General features: G+C 33.4%; 4 protein-coding genes and 1 long non-coding RNA gene across 7 annotated transcripts; 4 read left to right on the forward strand and 1 right to left on the reverse strand.

Annotated features, from left to right (window-relative positions):
- Positions 1-905: 905 nt before the first annotated feature.
- On the forward strand, positions 906-3,826 carry LOC111369961 (protein PATRONUS 2). 2 transcript variants are annotated; one of them, XM_022991696.1, is made up of 5 exons: positions 906-961; positions 1,451-1,548; positions 1,945-2,289; positions 3,026-3,057; positions 3,152-3,826. In XM_022991696.1, the coding sequence occupies exons 2-5, from the start codon at positions 1,482-1,484 to the stop codon at positions 3,338-3,340; spliced, it is 633 nt and encodes a 210-aa protein (XP_022847464.1). In that variant the 5' UTR covers positions 906-961; positions 1,451-1,481; the 3' UTR covers positions 3,341-3,826. The 2 variants fall into 2 exon arrangements, with proteins under 2 accessions (XP_022847464.1, XP_022847465.1); XM_022991697.1 differs by having other exon boundaries at positions 1,951-2,289.
- A 1,500-nt stretch (positions 3,827-5,326) lies between these two features.
- On the reverse strand, positions 5,327-7,916 carry LOC111369962 (reactive oxygen species modulator 1-like). The gene is made up of 3 exons (XM_022991698.1): positions 7,686-7,916; positions 6,797-6,834; positions 5,327-5,694 (listed from the first exon to the last, which is right to left on the reverse strand). Exons 1-3 carry the CDS (start codon positions 7,756-7,758, stop codon positions 5,581-5,583), a joined length of 225 nt encoding a protein of 74 aa, XP_022847466.1. The 5' UTR covers positions 7,759-7,916; the 3' UTR covers positions 5,327-5,580.
- Positions 7,917-10,264: 2,348 nt separating this feature from the next.
- On the forward strand, positions 10,265-13,600 carry LOC111369963. 2 transcript variants are annotated; one of them, XM_022991699.1, is made up of 4 exons: positions 10,269-10,586; positions 11,258-11,424; positions 12,191-12,295; positions 12,963-13,600. In XM_022991699.1, the coding sequence occupies exons 1-4, from the start codon at positions 10,503-10,505 to the stop codon at positions 13,393-13,395; spliced, it is 789 nt and encodes a 262-aa protein (XP_022847467.1). In that variant the 5' UTR covers positions 10,269-10,502; the 3' UTR covers positions 13,396-13,600. The 2 variants fall into 2 exon arrangements, with proteins under 2 accessions (XP_022847468.1, XP_022847467.1); XM_022991700.1 differs by lacking the exon at positions 12,191-12,295 and having other exon boundaries at positions 10,265-10,586.
- Positions 13,601-14,515: 915 nt separating this feature from the next.
- Positions 14,516-16,542, forward strand: LOC111369965. The gene is made up of 2 exons (XM_022991701.1): positions 14,516-14,764; positions 14,871-16,542. Exon 2 carries the CDS (start codon positions 14,935-14,937, stop codon positions 16,216-16,218), a length of 1,284 nt encoding a protein of 427 aa, XP_022847469.1. The 5' UTR covers positions 14,516-14,764; positions 14,871-14,934; the 3' UTR covers positions 16,219-16,542.
- Positions 16,543-18,248: 1,706 nt separating this feature from the next.
- On the forward strand, positions 18,249-18,876 carry LOC111369260. The gene is made up of 3 exons (XR_002698094.1): positions 18,249-18,335; positions 18,523-18,586; positions 18,670-18,876. It is a non-coding gene; the product is annotated as an uncharacterized LOC111369260 (long non-coding RNA).
- The last annotated feature ends 827 nt before the right edge of the window (positions 18,877-19,703 follow it).

The following is a 19,703-nucleotide window of genomic DNA, read 5'->3' on the forward strand; positions in this document are numbered from 1 at the left end:
TATGAAAATGAGGAGGCAAAATGCACGGATTTGATGGATTTCAATTGTTAGATTTTGAATGTGGAAAGTAATAAAAATGATAAAGGTGATTAACCGTCCTTTTGTTCTACTCTTCTTTAATCATGTTTCGTCTAACGTACACAATATGCGGTAACTCATAAAGAAGATTATCGACTCTTCTTTTGATTATGTGAAGTGTAAACAACTATTTTTAACCATATTCAGTCCAACGTACCAAATATGTAGTAATTGATAAAGATGATCGTCCACACTAGCAACTTCAAGTGATTGATGACAAAGGAAAAGATGGCTAAAAGGCTACAATACCTTTTTTTTTTTTTTTTTTAATTTTTTGAAATGTGATTATCTTAATGAAGAAAGGAAAAAAAAAATGAACAACAAAAGTACAATTCTTGAGTTGAAAATGGATGCATCAGTGCTTCGATTTTGATAAATCTGTTTTGGTTCATCGCAGATAAGTACTTAAAAACTTAGCCAAACAAGCAACCTTTCATTTTTATTTAGGATCCGTTTGATTGTAAAAATAGAAAAGACAAACAAATTTCGTATAAGTTGGAAAATAAAAAACCACCAAAACCATAGAAATGCATCTTCAATGGAATTGACAAAAAACATATTTGAAGTGTTAGTATCTTAAAATTCGAACTCAATTTTCACTTTCGTATCAAACAGTCAAAGTAGAAAACGAATTCTTCGAATATAACAGTTTTCAAAGAATTCACTCCAATCAATGGACCTTTAAAGAAATTTGATGGGCTTTTGTAGTGGCATAACGCCCATCTATGTAACTAGCCCGTATAATCTTAAGATGGGCCAAACAAGGCAGACTGGCCCGTCAAAACAGGCCCTGTATTTTAAATTACAGTATATGCGCCTAAACGGCGCTCTTTCTCTCTCCCGCAGCAGTGATATTTTGGTCGATCTGTTCAACATCAAGAAGGTAAACATTAAGTAGTTCTTGATGTATGTTTCACTATGCATTGCGATTTTTTCTTTGCTTTTGATAACTTCAATACCTTTTTTATCTTGATTCTATTGTAATTGTTTGAACATATTTGTAGAAGAGATTGATTCTTCATTATCCTGCTTCTGGGTTTCTTGGAGGTTACAGTAAATAATTAAGATGATTTTAACATTGAAATGTGGAAAATTTTGAGGGAATATTGTAAAAAAAATACAGGATTTTGGATAACCATAGCAGTATTTGAGTGTGCGATTAGGGTTCTTTTACTTGATATAAGAAATTTGAAGGGTTCGCATTTCTCTTTGCAACCATAAATTTTTTTACACTTCTAAATTCTAATATATATTTATTTCAAATTTCTTTCCTAGCAAATTAGATTTTTCGATAACATTGCCTTTCAAAAGTGTGTAATTGATTTGCCCTTGTGTTTGGAGTTGTGGCTAATCTCCCAATTTTTTGCTGCAGATAGTGTAATATTAGTTCGTGAAAGAGAAACATGGAAAAACCTCTAACTCAGAAGCCACTGTTCATCCAAGATGAGAATTCGACCATCCAACGCAAAAGTATAAAACTTATCCATCTTGTAATGATTTGTCTTTCCAATTTTTAGAATTTCTAAGTGGATTGTTCGGTCTGACCGATACTGAGACTATCTAGGCTATCAAATTGGTGTTTATGCTCCCTCATGTAATGCATTTGGTCAAGTTGATACTTAGAACTGTTTAAACTCTCCTTGGCACCTAGAGCATGTTTGGCTAAGCTTAAGAGTTACTTTTTTAAATATTTTTGCCCAAACATGTTGGAGGTCTTTGAGTATAGTTCTTTTCTGGATTTCAGTAAAAAAAAATTTCTTTGAAGAGTTACTGTCAAGAGAAAGTTAGCATACTTTTTTTAAAGTTAAGATAAACATGCTAGTAACCTCGAGTTTGTGAAGAAAGTGAGTTAATTTTTCTTTGTAGAGGCAGTGGTTCATGGTAAATCAAGGAGTTCCAAGCCGATTTCTGAGAAGGGTGGAGCAGCACTTGAAAGTCGTAGAGCTCTTAACGACATTACAAATAAGTCATTCCTTCATCCTGAGGCATCATTGAAGAAAAAGAATTCACAAACTAAGAAACATAATGTTTTAGAGGAAGGATCTTTACACAATCATGTTATTGAGGCTGAAGAATCCTCAAAGACGAAGAGTGTAAACGCGAATCTTAATATCGCAGAAGAGGGGTTTTTGCATGATCACAACAAATGCATTGAGGCAGAGAAAGCATCTGTGGAACGTCACTTTTGGGATATCGTTCTTCCTGGACATGGTAAGTTTTTCAAATTTGTAAACACGATGCCATCACATTCGTATAATTCATTATGTTCCACAATTGGGCAATGTTTTAGTATGAATGCTTGAAATGAGCTAGTATAGTTCAAATATGAAAAACTAAAAGTTAATGATTGAATTCCACATTTTGCTTTCTTATGTTTGATTGTGTCATAGCTCCATCTATAGTTTATATATTAAGAACTTGTTTGGTAGGACTTCTGCTTTTGTTTCTACTTCTTATATAAGAGATTTTCGAAGAAGTTATCATAAGTCAACTATCTCTAAAAGTTCTTCTAACTAGAACACTTCCAAAAAATTATGTGAATATGTTCAAAAGCAGTTTCTTAGTTTTAGAAGTAACTTTTAGCTTTTCAAAAGCTCTACCAAGTGTTATTGGAATTCCTTGTCGGCTTTGAACTTAAACTTGGAAATATTAGTGGCATGAACTTAAAAACGACCTACTCCACTATGCCGTGAATTCTTCTTAATGACATTTTAAATTCTAAAGCTCAAATTAACCTGACATGAACAAGAAAGAACTATTTTCATAAAGCTTGACCAATAATTGTATTTAACTCATTTCTAAATTTACTTAGATATCTGTTTTCGAAGGTTTCTACTTCATGTATAATGGAGGTATCATGAGGAAATAGTTGCTTGGAAACCTAAAAATGTTCATCATGGAAGTATTAGTTTTATGATGTCTAATTCATGTAGTTTCCTTTGTCCAGATTCTGCAGGTCCAGTGCCAAGATTGGCAAAGGTGGGAATATTTTACATTCAGTTCTTTCTCAAACTATATGTAAAATGAGGATGGACAAATCTTGACTAAACATTTTGCTTATTTTTGTGGTTAGATCGATCCCGATTTCAGTAGCCTAGCAGAACTAAAGGAAATAAATGAAGATTGGTTGAACTCTTCGTCATGGTGGAAATCTCCTCCACGTTCTCCAACGTGTTGGGATTCTCCACCTGCCTCTCCTTTTGCATGGGAGCACGAGTCCGTTGAATTTACTTTGAAGGAAGAAGATGATTGTCATGTATGAGTGATCCTCTCTATTTTTTGTTACTTGGTACATTAAGCAAACATGGGTTTTGAAGTCGACTGAGCTAATTTCAAACCTCAAAGGCATATGATAAGCATCTAGTACTATACAATTCACCACCAAGCTGTAACAACATTGCAGGATTGCATTCTCAGCGACAGTCAAATGTTGATTCGCATCTTCTTGATGCCTCTAACCATCTATATGCAGAATTACTTGTAATGTTATAATTGGTCTAGATTAGAAAGTTTGTTCTTGTTTATTTGTTTTGGAATATCACAGTCAATTGATCTCTCACTTTCCTTTCCATCAAACTAGTAGATCCTAAACTTAATATGCCTTCTTGATTATATGACATTGAGTTTGAAATTTGATGTCTCGTTTCACAGTAGGTTGGTAGTGCTTCAGTGTAATCATGAAAATTGAGGAGACTCTGTTCTTGTTTGATGTACAATACTAAGCTCAACTGAAATCACAATGCTTAAAAGCCGAACTTATTTTTAAATTGCTTCGTTGATTTAACTTACAAAACTTACCTTTTTAGAATGTCCCATCAATTTCTTTTTGGGTTTCAAAACATCAGCTAAATTCAAGTGAGGTGATATAGAATTAAATTACAAATGGGAGGAGCATCGACTTTACCTTCATAATTATAATCAGAAATTAAGTCTTGTGTCAAATTTTAAATAACTTTTGAACACAACTAATCATGCTATAAGAGACACCTCCATAATTACAATCAGAAACCAAGTCTTGTCTCAATTTTTAAAGAACTTTTAAACACAACTAAACATGCTATAAAAGACATCTTCACTAAAATATGCATGATGCATAAACAAGTTTCATTGAGTTCGTTACTTAAACATTTTGATTATACTCCACAATTTATGCACATGTTTTGAAGTGCTTACAAATCGTTTAAATTATAAATAAATAAATAAAAACAAATTGTGGATAAGTAAATAATAATCGTAGATCCCACAAGGGAATAAAAAGTAATTTGAATGTTCATAAACAATTCATTAACATGAGCTGAACATAGGCTAAATTGCAGCACATTTTTCACAAAGCAACCTCTCAATAATAGCCTCTCTTCGAGTCCCCAATCAATCTAGACTTCCCATGCTTCCTTTATATTTGCAATTGAAATTTTTAAAGTCGAACTCATAAATTTATAGATCTCTTAAGTTCTTTATCTTGTGAGAAAAAGAATTATTCACAAAAATCAATACTTTGATATATATATTAAATAAAATGTTTAACACCTGCAGGCCCAATGATGGAACCCAACACTTGAGCCTAAGTTGTTTTGTGACCCGGTTTGCCCCCACTTGAGCAGAGTCGTGTTTCCTCCAAATGCGATTTTAGTTTGTTTTAACTGGATGGATCAGATGGTGTCAAGTGAAGTCGGCCGAACCGTTGGATGCAAATGACTTTTCATTATACTTGGCCCTAGACTTTTCACTTATCGTCATTCGAGAGACTTCTAGGGTTATCGTTTCATTTTTGCTCTCTGTAATTTTCTCTCTCGAAAAACCTCTAATTTTTTATTTTAATCTCTGAATCATCAAATGTTCTTGGTGAGATCTAGTTCGTGAACTTGGTGTAGAGATTATATTTGTTCTTGGTTGAACAATGAGACTCGATTACTTGGTGTAATCTGTTTGTTCGATCTGTGAGGAAAAAAAATAGGGTCTAAGGGCTGATCTTTTTAGATATATAGTTTGTAAACCTTGTACTGATACTCTATTGCAGGTTTCTAGTGGATTAGAGCGTTAACCACTTTCGTGGAAGCCCAACGTGGTGACGTAGTCCTTTTGGGTGAACATCCAAGCCTTCAGGCGAAAAAATCCTTGTGTTATTTTATATTTCTGTATTTTTCTTCAGATTATTGGGACTGTTAATACCAACAATATAGCCCATTGAATTTGAAAACTTTTTGCATGGAAACCGTAATTAGTTTATTTAAGTGTTAAAGCAAGTAGCTTGACCAAGAACCACCTCAAAATATCGCAAAATCAATTACGACTCAAAGATTCCAGTACACTGCAGTCATATTGTAGCTCAAAAGGGGGAAGAAATCAAAGTTATGTTCACAAGAACTTGTTTAACTATTGCAGAAACTATCCTGATTCCACTCAAACAATTATATGCGTAACACTCTTGGGAAAATCATTTAGGTCATCTATTTCTCAAAAGCAGCAAAAATTTTACTTATTGAAGAACTTAGATGAAAAAACCTAATAAGATTTCCCACAGTGTATCAAGCTTCCAGCTCCCAAGAAAAGACCGAAAACAGCAGCGCTCCCCAGTGTTGTTTTTCCAATATACCTTATTTTTAGAAGGCCTGGTACCTGCATTTTCAGAAGGTAAAAACAAAATTACATAGAAGTCCCAACTAGATATCGAGATATAGTAGGATAAACGTCCAAACTTTCAGATTTTATTATTCTTTACAACAAAGACCTTAAACATGCACTCACAAGCCTAAGATATCTCGAGAAACAATTGTCAAATGATGAATGTGTTCTTAGAATATTTGACATAGACAACAATGATGATGGAGGGACGAAACAAGAAGTGCCCAACAAAGAACTGATAAACTAAAGTAGTATAGTAAATAAAGTTGTTTATGAAAAAGCCCAACTATTTTAAATAGGATTATTGGTTAACTATATTAATGATTATATTACTCGAATTACTCAAAAGTCCTCTTTCACAGGGCCGATGGATTTGTTCAACCTTGAGTTGGCGGAATTCAGGTCTTTAAATAGTTGAGTTTGAGGCATTTAGGTGTCATCCTCTTTTCAATTCTTATAAAAAAATCCATCTAAATGCAACTCCACACTCAAGTTTTGCAAAATTGCAAGCAGGCAAGTTACTTCTGATCATTGGTAAAATTATGACGAGATCATAAAATGCGGAGTTATTAAACTAGCTATGTTGCTCGGCTCAGGTACGGATACATTATATATCTACTGGTCAGATCCTTTCTCTTCTAAAATCTGAGATACAGCTAAAAATGATCCAAAATTTGGACACGGGTACCCCAAGTCAGAGGTATTAGAAGAAAAATGATCCAACTCCTAGATATTTACCTGTCTCCAACACTAGTACCCGAGTCCGAGCAACATAGTGCACGATACACTCAAATTCTTAATTGCTTGCGGCATTCATCATTATATTCATGACCAAAAAGAACAAGATGATCATACAACCAAAAATTGTATATCTTTGAGATAATCCTTTAATAGGTATGGAACAGTTTGCTGTCAGAAATCATTGTAGGAGTTTCTTCCATATTTCTCGTATTTTACAAGTACGGTATGCCGTGTAGTTTATGCTAATGTAAATTCACAATTCAACCAATAGTTAGAAATTCAAAATGACAAAAAGATAACTCCATACAAAAGCATTAACACATAATTTAAAGCTTTAGGAAGTCATAAACTTTACCTTGTATCTAATAGCCTCATAAGTTCCATAAACAGCTCCTGCATATAAACACGTGCATCAAATAGATTCCCTCTATTAATAACTGCCAATAATCTTAAACTAGTTCTAGCAATATCCAAGATTTGATGACCAAGAGACTTAAAAACAAGCACAAATTTTCTTGTAAATGAAAATTAAAAAAATTTTATTAATTAAATGGAAAACGAAGGTATCGTATTTGATTACACTACATAACATCATCATTTCACTTAAATGAATATTTTACCTACAGTCAAAATGTTTATTTTACTGCTCCTCGGTCGGATTCTTAACCATGTAAGATCAAGGTACAATCTCTACGTAGCAAATGTTGTACTTTTCGCTTCAAAGCTTGTACCTGTCCTTGCACTATAAGTTTCCTAGTTGCTAAATCAAAGCATGAAAATACAATCAGAAAGCTCCTTTTCAGTTTCAACTAGACAATTGTGTATGAAACTTTCTGAACGAATAGGACCTCGCAGCATAGGAAACAAGATTTTAGCTTCTTTTTCTTTTCTAATCCATTGCAGTGCAATGCAATCCTTCCAACCAAATACGTCATTATTCTTACCAGTATTATACTCAAATTACTGTCAAAAAGTTAATTTTTCTAACTGTTACCAACAATGACAGAACAGAGTACAATATCTGGAGCAAATGTTGTACTTCCACTTCAAACTTGTAACTCGTCCTTACACTATCAGTATCCTAGTTGCAAATTCAAAGCATAAATATACAATCAGAAACCTTCTTTTGGATCACAAGTTAGATAATTAAACAATTGTCTGAGAATATTTTAGAAAAGGTTTATAATAGACAAAATTAAAGGAAAAACACGGAAACTAATTCAGTTAGGGTTTAAGACACTTACCAACAGCGCCGCCGACGGCACCGCCGACTGCAACCCCCGCCGTCACTCGTGCCATACAGCTGTCCCTTGCCATCTCTCACTACAGTGATAGCAAGATTGGATAGATATGACTGTATTTATACCAAAATTTGCTCGGCGAGATAGGCAGAGTTGATCTAGGGAAGATTATAGTTGGGATCCTAACTTTTTAATCAGTGTGTTTCTGGATCCAAATCTTTAAAAGTGAGGTTATGCGTCCTTCACTTATTTAAATATGTCATATTTGAATCTGAAACATGAGGCGATATGGACATTTAAATTACACGATTTTCACTTGATTTTAAATTAAAGGGTAAAATTGTCAAATCACTTAACGCCCAACTTTAAGCTATAAAAATTACATGCAATTTTTTCATTTGCATAATTCATAAATTTAAATAAGTTGGGGGCTCACAATCTTGATGGTTATGACTTAAAACTATGCTATCTAAATAGTCCGATGGATGTAACTTTTATTTTCTCCGGTTTAACTTACTTTTTATTAGTAAAAAGTAATTTGGTCAAACTTCTACTTTGTGTAATAACTTCAAGAGAAAGTCATCTTGAAGTCAACTTGTTTTAAAATTTCATGTATCTGGAAAAGAATTTTCAGAAGATTATCTTATGGGCCCAAAGTAACTTTTTGATTTCAGAAGCTAGTAACAAATGTTTATTTATTTATTTATTTATTTTTATTTTTATTTTTATTTTTTAAAGTAACTTTTACATAAGGATAAAAGTGAGATTATCGAATTATTTAAATTTGTGAATCTGTATCATGAGGTTATATGAACATTAAAATTGAAGATTGAAACTATCGAATCACTTAATGCCCAATTTGAGTTGCGCAAATCACATGCATTTTTAGCGTCTATATTGATTGTTTCCATCAACTTAGGATTTTGTTCCACAAATTTAAATGAAGTGTACTTTACTTGATGGTTCGAACTCAAAACCATGCTATTTACATCGTTGACTGGTCTAACCTTAATTTTCTCTTAAAAGACCCTATTTTTTGTTTTTGTTTTTGTTTTTGTTTTTTTTGCTTAACTTACTTTTTTGTTTTAAAAAGTAACTTAGGGCCAATTTAATTGAAATTCAACTTGCGTAAAAGAGTTTCATTACAAAGTGATTTTAAATCAGCTTCTTCCAAAGACTCTTGTAGCTTAAAAAGAAAAAAAAAAAACCAATTTTAGAAAATTATCTCAATAATTTCAAAAGTAACTTCTTAATCTCAGAAATATATTTTGACTTTTCTGAAACTTTGCCAAACAGGCTGCTACTATTAAAATTACGTTTTGCATAAAAGAAGCTTAAAACCTTTACTTCTTTTTCATCCTTAGGTTTCGCTTAAGGATAATATTGTCCAACACAATTTTTTTGTGTGAAGAGACATATTTCGATGTGGAAATAGAATATTTACACCTCGTTTTACAAAGTTCTTTGAAATTATAAGTTGATAGATTTTGAAAAAATTTGTGATTAAAAATTAAATAAAAGTTATGAGTCAGTGAAATGTGTTCAATCAAAAATAAAGTTTGATTAACTTAAAATATAAAATAAGCTTTACCAAACAATTGCTTTTCTACAATTCTAATAATCCTTTTATTAGGTCAAAATCTATGAAAATTGAAAGGCAAGCTAATTGGAATTTTTCCAAATGACTTACTGACTTTCCATATATTTTCACTGTAATCATATTGATCAGGTATTTCTCTTTGATTTCAGTTAAAATTTAATTAAGCATGAGACAATTCTTAAAATTAGTCATTAATAAGTTGCTTTACATAAATTAATCTGTGTTTAAAATAATCACCACTTTCATTGCCCAAAATAAAGGCATGAAATTGAACTAATTAAATTTCATAAACAATTTAGACTTGACGATTTTTCTCGAGCTATCAAAACAATTAGATTGCGCCGAATTATAGCAAATCAATTTCGATTGGATTTGATCCATCGATCACATAGAAAAATCGATCAGTATCTTGATATTAAGAACAATTTTATCGACACACCCATCTATATATTTGAAAAAAAATAATAATAAACCACATGGGAACTAGAACATATTGATTGATCATCACTGCATATAAATTAAGTGTAGAACTTCTATAGTTACCTTATAGCATTATTGGGTCGAACCGATCCATACCCATCCCTCGATGAAAACACTAGATATAATTATTAAAGTAAATGGTCGTTATTTTCTTTTTCAGCAAAAAAAAAAAAAAAAAAAAACTAAACCATGTTTGACCCACATTGTTTTAAAATTACATTCTTTAACAGTGATTTGACATAATTTTAATCACACATTCTTCAATAACATAATATCACATGCAAATTCAAAATTTTGACTTATTTTTTAAATCCATATTATTTATCAATATACTATTTAAAAATACATTTTAAAAAATAATGTGGCTCAAACGAGGGCTCAGTCTCTGCTTCCTAAAAAAAATAATCTAATTTTAATCTAAATTATAGCCCATAATTGTCGACAAATTTGATCAAAGTCTACGTTTTTAATCTGGCTTCATCTGTAAATAAATTTTCCGCACGTGGCATACACTTCGCGCTTTATGTGATCCATATTACCCCGCTGTTTTTCCTATGGAATCAGCATAATTCTCCAGAATCTCTCTTTCTCTAATTACATTTGTTCATTTTTTATATAACAACTGTAAATTAACCAAAATTCTGTATATAATTCATAGTTAAAGTTTAGATTTTTGCTTTATACGTTCAAAAAAATTATCATGTCCGCAGCAGTTGAAATGTTTGATCAGCAACTCATCAATGGTGTTCGAGATCTCTCGATCCAGAATGAGCTTTTCACTTTATTCGTTTTTAATTTTTAACGCCCTTTTTTGGGTATTTCAGGTAAATGGAGAGAAGAAATCTGGAAAATTTTGTTTTGCAGTTTTATTAATACTGAAATTGGAGTCAATTTTTTTCCCCCTACATTTTTTTCATCGCATGAATTGTGGGAAAAAGCTGTTATTCTAATTTGATTGATGAGATCTGTTTTTGCTTCATCATATTTCAACTGAGATCAAATGAAGATTAGTAATTTTATATTAATATTTGAAATGCGAGAATAGGCGAATGGGGACTTGATTTTCTGTTTCTATTTCTCGTTTGTAGATATGTTTTCCTATAGACTTTTGTTAGTTGATTAGTCTCTGTTTTGGAGTATCTAATCTCGGTTTTCTTGATGTGGTTCAAGTGAGTGATCAACATGTAGGAGACCGTCTGATCGAGTATATGGCTAAAAATGATCAATATGAATCCAGAGATTGGATATTGAGCGCTGCTCAGCGTCCTATATAGACATATTTTAATTGAATAGTATTCTAGAAATACAAAATTGATATTTTCTAGCAGTATTAATGTCCATTAATTACTAGCTGTCAGTGTCTGTTAAACTTATAGAAGTTCCTTCACTTTTTTTGGGCATTTTCCTTTCTACTCTATAAATCATTATATTAATGCAATGCAGTAGATAATTGGATTGATCTTGTGAATTGATTGAATTGAATCTGCAATTTCAGAGTGAAGTTAAAGGGGATTGTACAGCAGCACTAGAGGAAATTCACCTAGTGGGGTATGAGACTAACAATATTAACAGCACTAATCATCACGGGGTCTGTGCAATATGTTTGGATGAGGTAGCTCTTCAGGAAACAGCTCTGACAAAAGGTTGCAAGCATGCCTACTGGTTTGTCCAAATCTCCTGTATATTTACCTGCATTCTTGAAATACTTGTGTTTTCCGATGCTAATGAAGTTTATGTTAGACACGTTAGTTGATACTGTACGACTAATAGGACAAATGTTCAGTCCTTTTATACATTTTCTAGTTAGAGACATATCTAAGTCAGAACCTTCCCAATTGTTTTATAACCCCTGGTCCCACAAAATAAAGGCAACCTCCATCGGAGCTAATCAGTCTATTGACTTTAGCAGTGGCTCACCAATCACCATTTTAATTCCCATATCTGGTTGTTGGTCTGTACATGACTGAATATGTTTCGTCTGTTTCTTCTGTGTTTTGTATTTTGAGCCTGCCTCTCTGTCTGTTACTTTGTTGAAAACTACACGTCCTACTTCATTTATGAAATGCAATAATTATGTATGTTCAGTTCATTTACAATGATTTTCCATGTTCATTCATTTGAGACTATAGTAAAGAGTACAAAAACTTTGATTGCTTCATATAATTAAGAAAACAGTTTTCTTGCATATTTGTCTAGCAACGTTGGCATATTTGGAGAAGAATGTTTTTAATATGTTTAGGAATATAACCATCTAATAGGTAGTTACTATATTTCGATCAATTAAATATTTTGGATGGATCGTTTTTATCGATTCTAGTTAGAAGCTTATTTGGTTTGCAAATCAGTGCATTTTTTTGGAATATCTAATTGACAGTGGATATCGGGTCCTTAGGATTTTAATTTAAGTTGCTTGATATTTTTTGTTCAGTGTAACATGCATCCTGCGGTGGGCCTCTTACAAGGAGGAACCATTGTGCCCTCAGTGTAAAAATCCATTTGAGTTTATGAATATCCATCGCTCACTTGATGGAAGGTATTTCAGCTCTTATCTCAATGTCCAGATGTTTTTTCTGAGCTGGGCTAAAATTCCTATGACAATCTTCATCCTTTAATTGACTAATTAGTGAATTATATGTTTGTGTGGTTATTGTAATGGAGCAGCTGTTGGCATAAATTATTTTAGGTATTTGTGCTGGTTGAGAAAAATTAAATCCCTTTGATTTGTACTATGATCTTTTTTTGGAGCAGCTGTTGGCATTAAACATGGTTACGTGATCTTCTCAAACCATAATTTACTGTTTATAATTGGATGTAATGCAATTGATGACTGATAAAACTGAAACTTGGATATGTAACAAGTATCTAAGATAAACAAGGAAAAAAGTGAGTAATTAATTGGGAACAGGTTTATACAGATTTTAGTGGTTGCTATGTTTCAGAGTGACATCTAATGACAGATGATGAATAGTTGAATTTGTAAAATATAGATGAATATCGTTCTGACATATTATAATCAAAGCATAGATGAATAATAATAAGTGTTTTGGGATTAGAATTAATAATTTTGTTAAAAGAAAATTTTGAAATTACTTGGAAGAGGGATGGCCTTTTTTAGAATGCAGGATGTAAGAGCTTGAATATTGTGCCTTTCATGTTTCTTTTTTAATCTTCATCTTACATAATCATTCGAATTTGAGCAGCGTTCACAATGATATGATTGAGGAGAGTGTATGCCTTCTTCTAGGAGCCTCATGGTTTAAGCCTTTGATTGTGGTGGATCTAGAGGAGGTGCATGTGGATGTGAATGTGGAAGATTATTATTATTATTACGAGGATGAAGAAGAAGATCTAGACAATGTATACTATGGCAGTTCCTCAAGTCTCCGCATCGGTAACTGGAGATGGGGAGATAATGGATATGTTCGGGGTGGTTGGCAAGAAGCAAGACCAATGCATAGGCCGAACTTCCAGGATACAGGTGCTGGTCCATCTCGTCAGCCTAAAAAGAAAGAGACTGCTAAAGAAATGGTTGGCAGACGTGCAAAAAGGGAATTGAAATGGGAAGCTGCTGACAAGGCTGCTGCAGCAAAACACGAACGACATTTTATGAGGTTAGGTCACAAGTCTGGTTGAATGAACAAGCTTCTCAGAGCCTGGGACCAGGCACTTTGTAAAGTATTTCCTTGACTTCTGTTCTGAAATAAGGATTATAGATGCTTAGGTTCACTTACAAAAATGGGCTGTATCGTGTATATTGCCCCTGTTGTACCCAGCAAGAATAAATTTCTCAAGTACTGTACATTAATTACTTATTTAAATTATTTCTTATTTAGACTCCTCTTCATGTTTTCGTTGTAAGATTTGCAGATTCATTAGTCTTCTAAAGTTGGATTGAATGTTGATGCTAAAACATTTGGATTAGTCTTATGCGAGCTGGAATTTCATTCCACCCCAAAAATGAAAGAATTAAGGCACATTTGGTTGGGTGGATCTAATAGTACTAGGCACACTAAATCTTGTGCGGTCTAATCCTATTCAGTATTGGGTCTATATCAAACATGGCCTGATAATCAAAGAATAATGCGCTGTTTGATGGCCATTATTTGATAAAATAGGTATTTAATGGTGAATTTTTGGAGAATGTGTGGTTAAAAAGAAGGAAAAAGCTTTTTATTTACATGCAGAATATTTTATTGTATGAATATATGATTAAAAATGAGAGTGTAGAAAAAATAGTTCTTGGATAATGGTTGTCAAACAAGGGCTTAGATGTTTCTTAATTTGGATTTTGTCATGTCTCTCAAAAGATGACGATTCTGAGGACATGAGGTAAGTTATACGTTGCTGGACAACGTTTTACTGGCTAATACTAATGATAAATGAAGTCAAAGTTCAATTGTCTTGACATGAGAAATGTCGAGGTTTTGTTCATTAGAACAATCGATAATCCAAAAGACGTCGAAAAAGATAGTGGACAAAAAAATTATGGTCTTGAAATTATGGAAAGCGTGGAGGAGAGGTTGATGATGAAGATGGGTCCTGGTGGGGTCTCCCCACCCAAAGTGGAGCAAGTTTTTATCACTAGAAGTGGAAGAAATTGAATTTTCAAGCAAAGAAAAATCACTCTGTACCAACTATCTAACATCATCATCCACTCTTTTGATTCTATTTTCCATTCTTTTCACCTACTGCTAACCTCCTACTTATCAACTTGCATTTGTTGAATGAATCTGAGCTTTCACTGCAAGTCTCACCCTCTCTCTCTCTCTCTCTCTCTCTCTCTCTCTCCCCCTCTCCCTCTCCCTCTCAAACACACACAACATCTGTACGCTAATCCTAATCTGGTGTTTTCCTTTCAGGTTGTGTAAATCATATTGATCTTTAGAGGGACTTTTTCGAATCTAGAGCTGCTTCTCGTTAGTGCATTTCTTGGGGCAAGATTGGGACGAGAAAGTGGAACTGCTTGACGTTGCATAGTAGAACTCATTTAAGCCCTATTCAAGTAAAAATATGGATTCAGATCTATTTACCTCAAGTACATTGATTTCGTTCATTTTATTTGCCTCTGTTTCTTGATTGATTGGATATCTCTTTCCATTGTCATATAGAGTCAAGATTCTCATATTCAACAATTCCGAATCATCAACCAGTAGAATTTCTGACTTTTTGTTTATGAGCATGGATTCTTTTGATAAAGTCCCTGGATTCATCTACAACCCGACTGCAAATCCAGATGGGGATGCAGATTTTTCTGGGATTCTTGAAATCCATGTTCATCATGCTAGGAATATTCATAACATATGTATCTATGACAACCAAGATGTTTATGCAAAATTCTCTCTCACCTGTAATCCGGACGAGACTCTGTCAACAAGGATCATCAACGGTGGAGGGAAGAATCCTGAATTCAATGAGGATTTGATCATGAAAATCAACCAGATCGACGCTGTACTTAAATGCGAAATCTGGATGCTTAGCCGGGCTAAGAACTTCATGGATGATCAGCTTCTTGGATTCACCTTACTCCCGATTTCTTTGGTAATTGGACAAGGAAAAGTGACTAAAGATTTTAGCCTGTCTTCTACTGATTTGTTGCACTCCCCAGCTGGTACTATCAAATTATCCCTTTCTTTGAGTGCAAATCAAAATGCTCCCCTCATTCCCTCTGTAAATTCTTTATCTGATTCGGTTGGTGATTCGTCTATAACTTCTGATCTTTTGGTGGATAAAAAGATCCCAGAAGCGTATTTCAGTTTAGACTTTCCCGATATTAATGTAGTTAATGAAAACCAACAAATGGTTTCAGAATATTTTTTCTTGGCAAAACCTGGAACCCTTCTCAGGCCATGGCCCGAGAAGCCCGATGGTTCATTTCTTCAACTCGGGTCTGCCCCAAATCCCCCTGTTGAGGACTATGAAATGACTGCTGATTCTTCTGAGGAGTATCGGACTGATTCAGTTTCTCCAGATGGAAGCATTCAGAATTCAGGTTTTTTCAGTTCTACGATGACAAGTTTGAGCGATGATCGAAACTCTGCTGATTCAATGGATAAAAAGAATTACACATTTGCTGATACCTTAAATTTCCCTAATGTTGCTTCAATTATGAAGGTAGATGCCAATCCAAGGTTCAGTTCTTGCCCCGAAACTCCAACATCAAAGAAGGAAAGTGAGAAAAAGGAAGAGAATGAGACTAATTTAGTTTCAACTCATTCAAGAAGTGCTGATCTTGAGGCAGAAGAATCAGCGATGCAGCAGCAGATAGTTGATATGTACATGAGAAGCATGCAACAATTTACTGAATCTTTGGCCAAAATGAAGCTCCCAATGGCTTTAGATAGACCTGAAACTGACAATCAAGGTGATATTATTCAGAACCTTGACAAGAATATAAAAATTGAAGAGAAGAAAAAGGACAATTCCAGGGTTTTCTATGGCAGCCGAGCTTTTTTCTAGCAGAGCCACTCGGACTTAGAGCTAGCTGGTACTTCCGGAAATGTTACATGGATCGTCGAATCAACAGCAATAAGCCTGGTTTTATTTGCGTTTATTGAGGAGTATAATTTAAGCTTGATATAACATTACTCTTGTGATGAGCATAGATTCTGTAGAATAACTTGAAACATGTAGTTTCATGTTGTTCGTTTCATGTTGTTCATATCTTTCTTTTAGAACCTAATGTTATTGTCGTATTGTATTGATATATTTTCCACGTTATCATGTTCATATATTATTTGCACATCTTGTACTAGACGTACTAAGTTGTGATATTTATGGATATTTTTATTTTTTTTGAATTAATAGTTATTATTGTATTGATAACAAAGATTTTTAGTTTTGTCACGAATTGTAACAATAGTGTTTTAAGATATTTTCATGTGATTTTGATATAAATAATCAAGGAACAATCATTGGACAGTCCATTAATCTTTTTTTAGGACATGTTTGATTGGATATATTTTCCATGGAACCAAAATGTAGTGTTTGATTGCTAAATTTTTTAGGGTATTTGATTTCCACATTTTCCTCCACACATGTGCCTTTTCCTCCACCATTTTGGTGGGAATTTGGTTTTCCACATTTTCTTCCACCATTTTGGTGGGAATTTGGTTTTCCAGCTTTTCATTTTGATTTATTTTCAATTTTTCAATTTTTTGATTTATTATTTTTTTTAGCAATGGAAACAAAATCTATCAACAATTGTAAAAGAAATTATCCATTTAGTTGACAATTTTCATGAAAAACAAGATCAAACGAAAGTCAAAAGATTCAAAATTTCAACATTTTTCACGTGGAAAATTATACTAATCAAACACAATAATTTACAATTTTCAAGAAAATAATTTCTAAACAATTCAATTCCCTTAAATTCTTTTTCAATTAAATTCAATTCCATCTTTACAATCAAACGGACCATAAGTGTCAAAGCTCAAGCGACATTTTATTGTTATACTGAACAATATTAGATCAGATTGAAAAGAAAAGCAAATAGCACGTTTCAACCACAAATTCACATACTAAAATATTTTACACGTAAATTCAAATTTTTTTCTACTTTATAATTATACATTCTCTAAAAAATCACTATTCAAAAAACCACCTTTCCAAAATAATGACCATTATCAAACATGTCATGAATAGACATGATTCGTTAACTTTGTTTAGTTTTATTAATTCAATCTTTCAATCAATATATATGAAGCAGAAATTTCATTACCAGTCCTAGAAATATTGTTTTGAGTATATGCTAGTCCCTATCATTGCACAATCAGTCTCTTACAATAAAAAAATTTCCACCTCTATGTTAATCATCATGTGATCCTCATTTGTTCAACTTTACAAATGTTGGGCTTTGCTTTTCAAATTGGTTGTCCTAAAAAAATTTGAAGTAGGGCATTTTTATGTGAAGATTAAAGTGGCAATTTTACTAAATTTTGAATGGTTACTTATCGAGAATGGATGTGTAATATTTGGGACCAAATAGCTAATTTTTAGATGGAAAAATTAGGGCTCACTCCTCAATCTTTCAAACAATATCATCAATCTTCAAAAGTAAGATTTTGAGTCATCCCACGTGACTAAAATCAATAATGTGAATATTAAAATCACATGTAACTTCATGTGAGTTAAAATTGGAGGGTAAATTCGTCAAAATGCTTAATATTTTCCTAACTTGAATTTGAAAGTCATAGACGAATTTAACTTCCACAGCGTCGATTTCCATATGAAGATCCAATCTAAAAACTTTAAAATTGTGTTGAAGAGTCAAAGTCTTACTTTTGAAGGTTAGATGGCCAATTTTTCACTACGTGAAAAGGTTGGAGAGTGTGGTTCTACTTTTTCGGTTTTCCTCACTCGAAATTGGGTCTATAAATGAACCGAAATCTCTTTTGAGGGACTTTAGTTGAAAGTTTTAAAGTATGGGAGGCGTGAATAATATATTGCATACATACCTTCTGCAGAAGTCACGTAAAGCCAGCGTCGGACAACTTTGGTGTCTTACTCTCTGTATCTCGAATTTAGTTTTTTCAGTTTTTGAGATTTTTCAACAATGCCCATCTTTTTCTCCATTGGTATGTTCCTAGATCTGCTGTTTACACACTTCATATTTATTTGAGATATCTATCTACTGATCTTATTGTAGTGTAAATTTCATAAACGATCTTGTGTATGTAAATAGCTTGTGAATAAGTGAATGTTTGTTTAGGTTTTGATATTTCTTTTGATTAAAAGATTCGTTTGCTTGTAATTTGTTGGCAGTTCATATTTTCGACTGATCACTGGAAATCTTTATTTTTCTGACAAAATCGGCTTTTTTGGACTGGTAATTTTCTTTATTTGAAGTGTATTCAATATTACTGAAGCCCATAATTTATTTCCATGTGTTTGTTAATTTTGTATTGACAGGTCGATTTCTGCAAGTGCTGAAGCCAAGGTGTAATCTTCATTCTAAAACTGAGTTTTGGGACTAGTGAATTGAAGGAATTAAAGGCTTGGTTTTGTTTATACTTGTAAAATGTTTAGATAGAGCAATTGGATTGTGGGTTGACTTTGAAAAAATATGTAAGAATTAGCGCTTTATATTATCAGTATAGGATAGATGATTACAATGAAAATTATGGGGAGTTCGTCTTTTCTGTTGGTGTTATTATCTTTGGAGGTTTTCTTCGCGACGTATAATTTTTTAACTCTAGTAATGCACCATATGGGTAGTCATAGTGGTTCAGAGGAATTGTATGTTCCTTTTAGGATCGAGCTAAGGGAACATAATGGTTGATATAGGAGATGACCGAACACACACACCTCGAGGGTCAGGCATTATTTAATTCACGTGAGACCCGCGCACTTTGTGAGGGTCGGTCATCCCGAGGGTCAGGCATTATTTAATTCACGTGAGACCCGCGCACTTTGTGAGGGTCGGTCATCCCGAGTGTCAAACATTTTTCGGACAAAGTGGCATTTTCCTTACTTTATGAGGATGTCTGATGAGGTGACGAGGTGGGAGGGTGGCCAAAGTTCCATGTTGCTTTGACGGCTACTGATGCGCCTTATAGCAAATGACAGTGCTGGATTATGTACTATTGTTATAAAAAGATGAAAGATGCATTACAAAGCTCTGAGGCGTAATTTCCTGAAGAAAGAAAATGAAAAGGATAACAAGCATGTACTGACATTGATGGAAGGACCCTTCAGCTGTATCACTAGTTTTACTCCTAAATATCCCATCACAAGTGCAGCACTTGGTGCTTGTTCAAGAGCGTGTTCTAGGGCTGTCTTCCACTCATACAAGTCCTCTGATGTCTCTGCCTGGAATTTCAAAACAGCAAGAAAAAGAAAAAGATCTTTTACGGACTTTAAGAGTAAATGCCCGGCCATCACGTCCATAAGGAAACAAAACAGTAAGTGGCTTCTTATCTTCTCGAACTACAACACTGAACACA

The sequence above is a fragment of the Olea europaea genome, chromosome 20 (genome assembly GCF_002742605.1).
Source record: "Olea europaea var. sylvestris chromosome 20, O_europaea_v1, whole genome shotgun sequence".
NCBI classification, from domain to species: Eukaryota; Viridiplantae; Streptophyta; class Magnoliopsida; order Lamiales; family Oleaceae; genus Olea; species Olea europaea.

Coding starts and splice junctions, on each gene's coding strand:
- LOC111369961 (XM_022991696.1), top strand. CDS start 1,482: ATGGAAAAACCTCTAACTCAGAAGCCACTGTTCATCCAAGATGAGAAT. Junction 1,549..1,944: donor TTCGACCATCCAACGCAAAA/GTATAAAACTTA, acceptor TTTTCTTTGTAG/AGGCAGTGGTTCATGGTAAA. Junction 3,058..3,151: donor CAGTGCCAAGATTGGCAAAG/GTGGGAATATTT, acceptor TTTTGTGGTTAG/ATCGATCCCGATTTCAGTAG.
- LOC111369962 (XM_022991698.1), bottom strand. CDS start 7,758: ATGGCAAGGGACAGCTGTATGGCACGAGTGACGGCGGGGGTTGCAGTC. Junction 6,835..7,685: donor TGCCGTCGGCGGCGCTGTTG/GTAAGTGTCTTA, acceptor GTTTATATGCAG/GAGCTGTTTATGGAACTTAT. Junction 5,695..6,796: donor ATGAGGCTATTAGATACAAG/GTAAAGTTTATG, acceptor CTGAAAATGCAG/GTACCAGGCCTTCTAAAAAT.
- LOC111369963 (XM_022991699.1), top strand. CDS start 10,503: ATGGTGTTCGAGATCTCTCGATCCAGAATGAGCTTTTCACTTTATTCG. Junction 10,587..11,257: donor CCCTTTTTTGGGTATTTCAG/GTAAATGGAGAG, acceptor CTGCAATTTCAG/AGTGAAGTTAAAGGGGATTG. Junction 11,425..12,190: donor GGTTGCAAGCATGCCTACTG/GTTTGTCCAAAT, acceptor TTTTTTGTTCAG/TGTAACATGCATCCTGCGGT.
- LOC111369965 (XM_022991701.1), top strand. CDS start 14,935: ATGAGCATGGATTCTTTTGATAAAGTCCCTGGATTCATCTACAACCCG.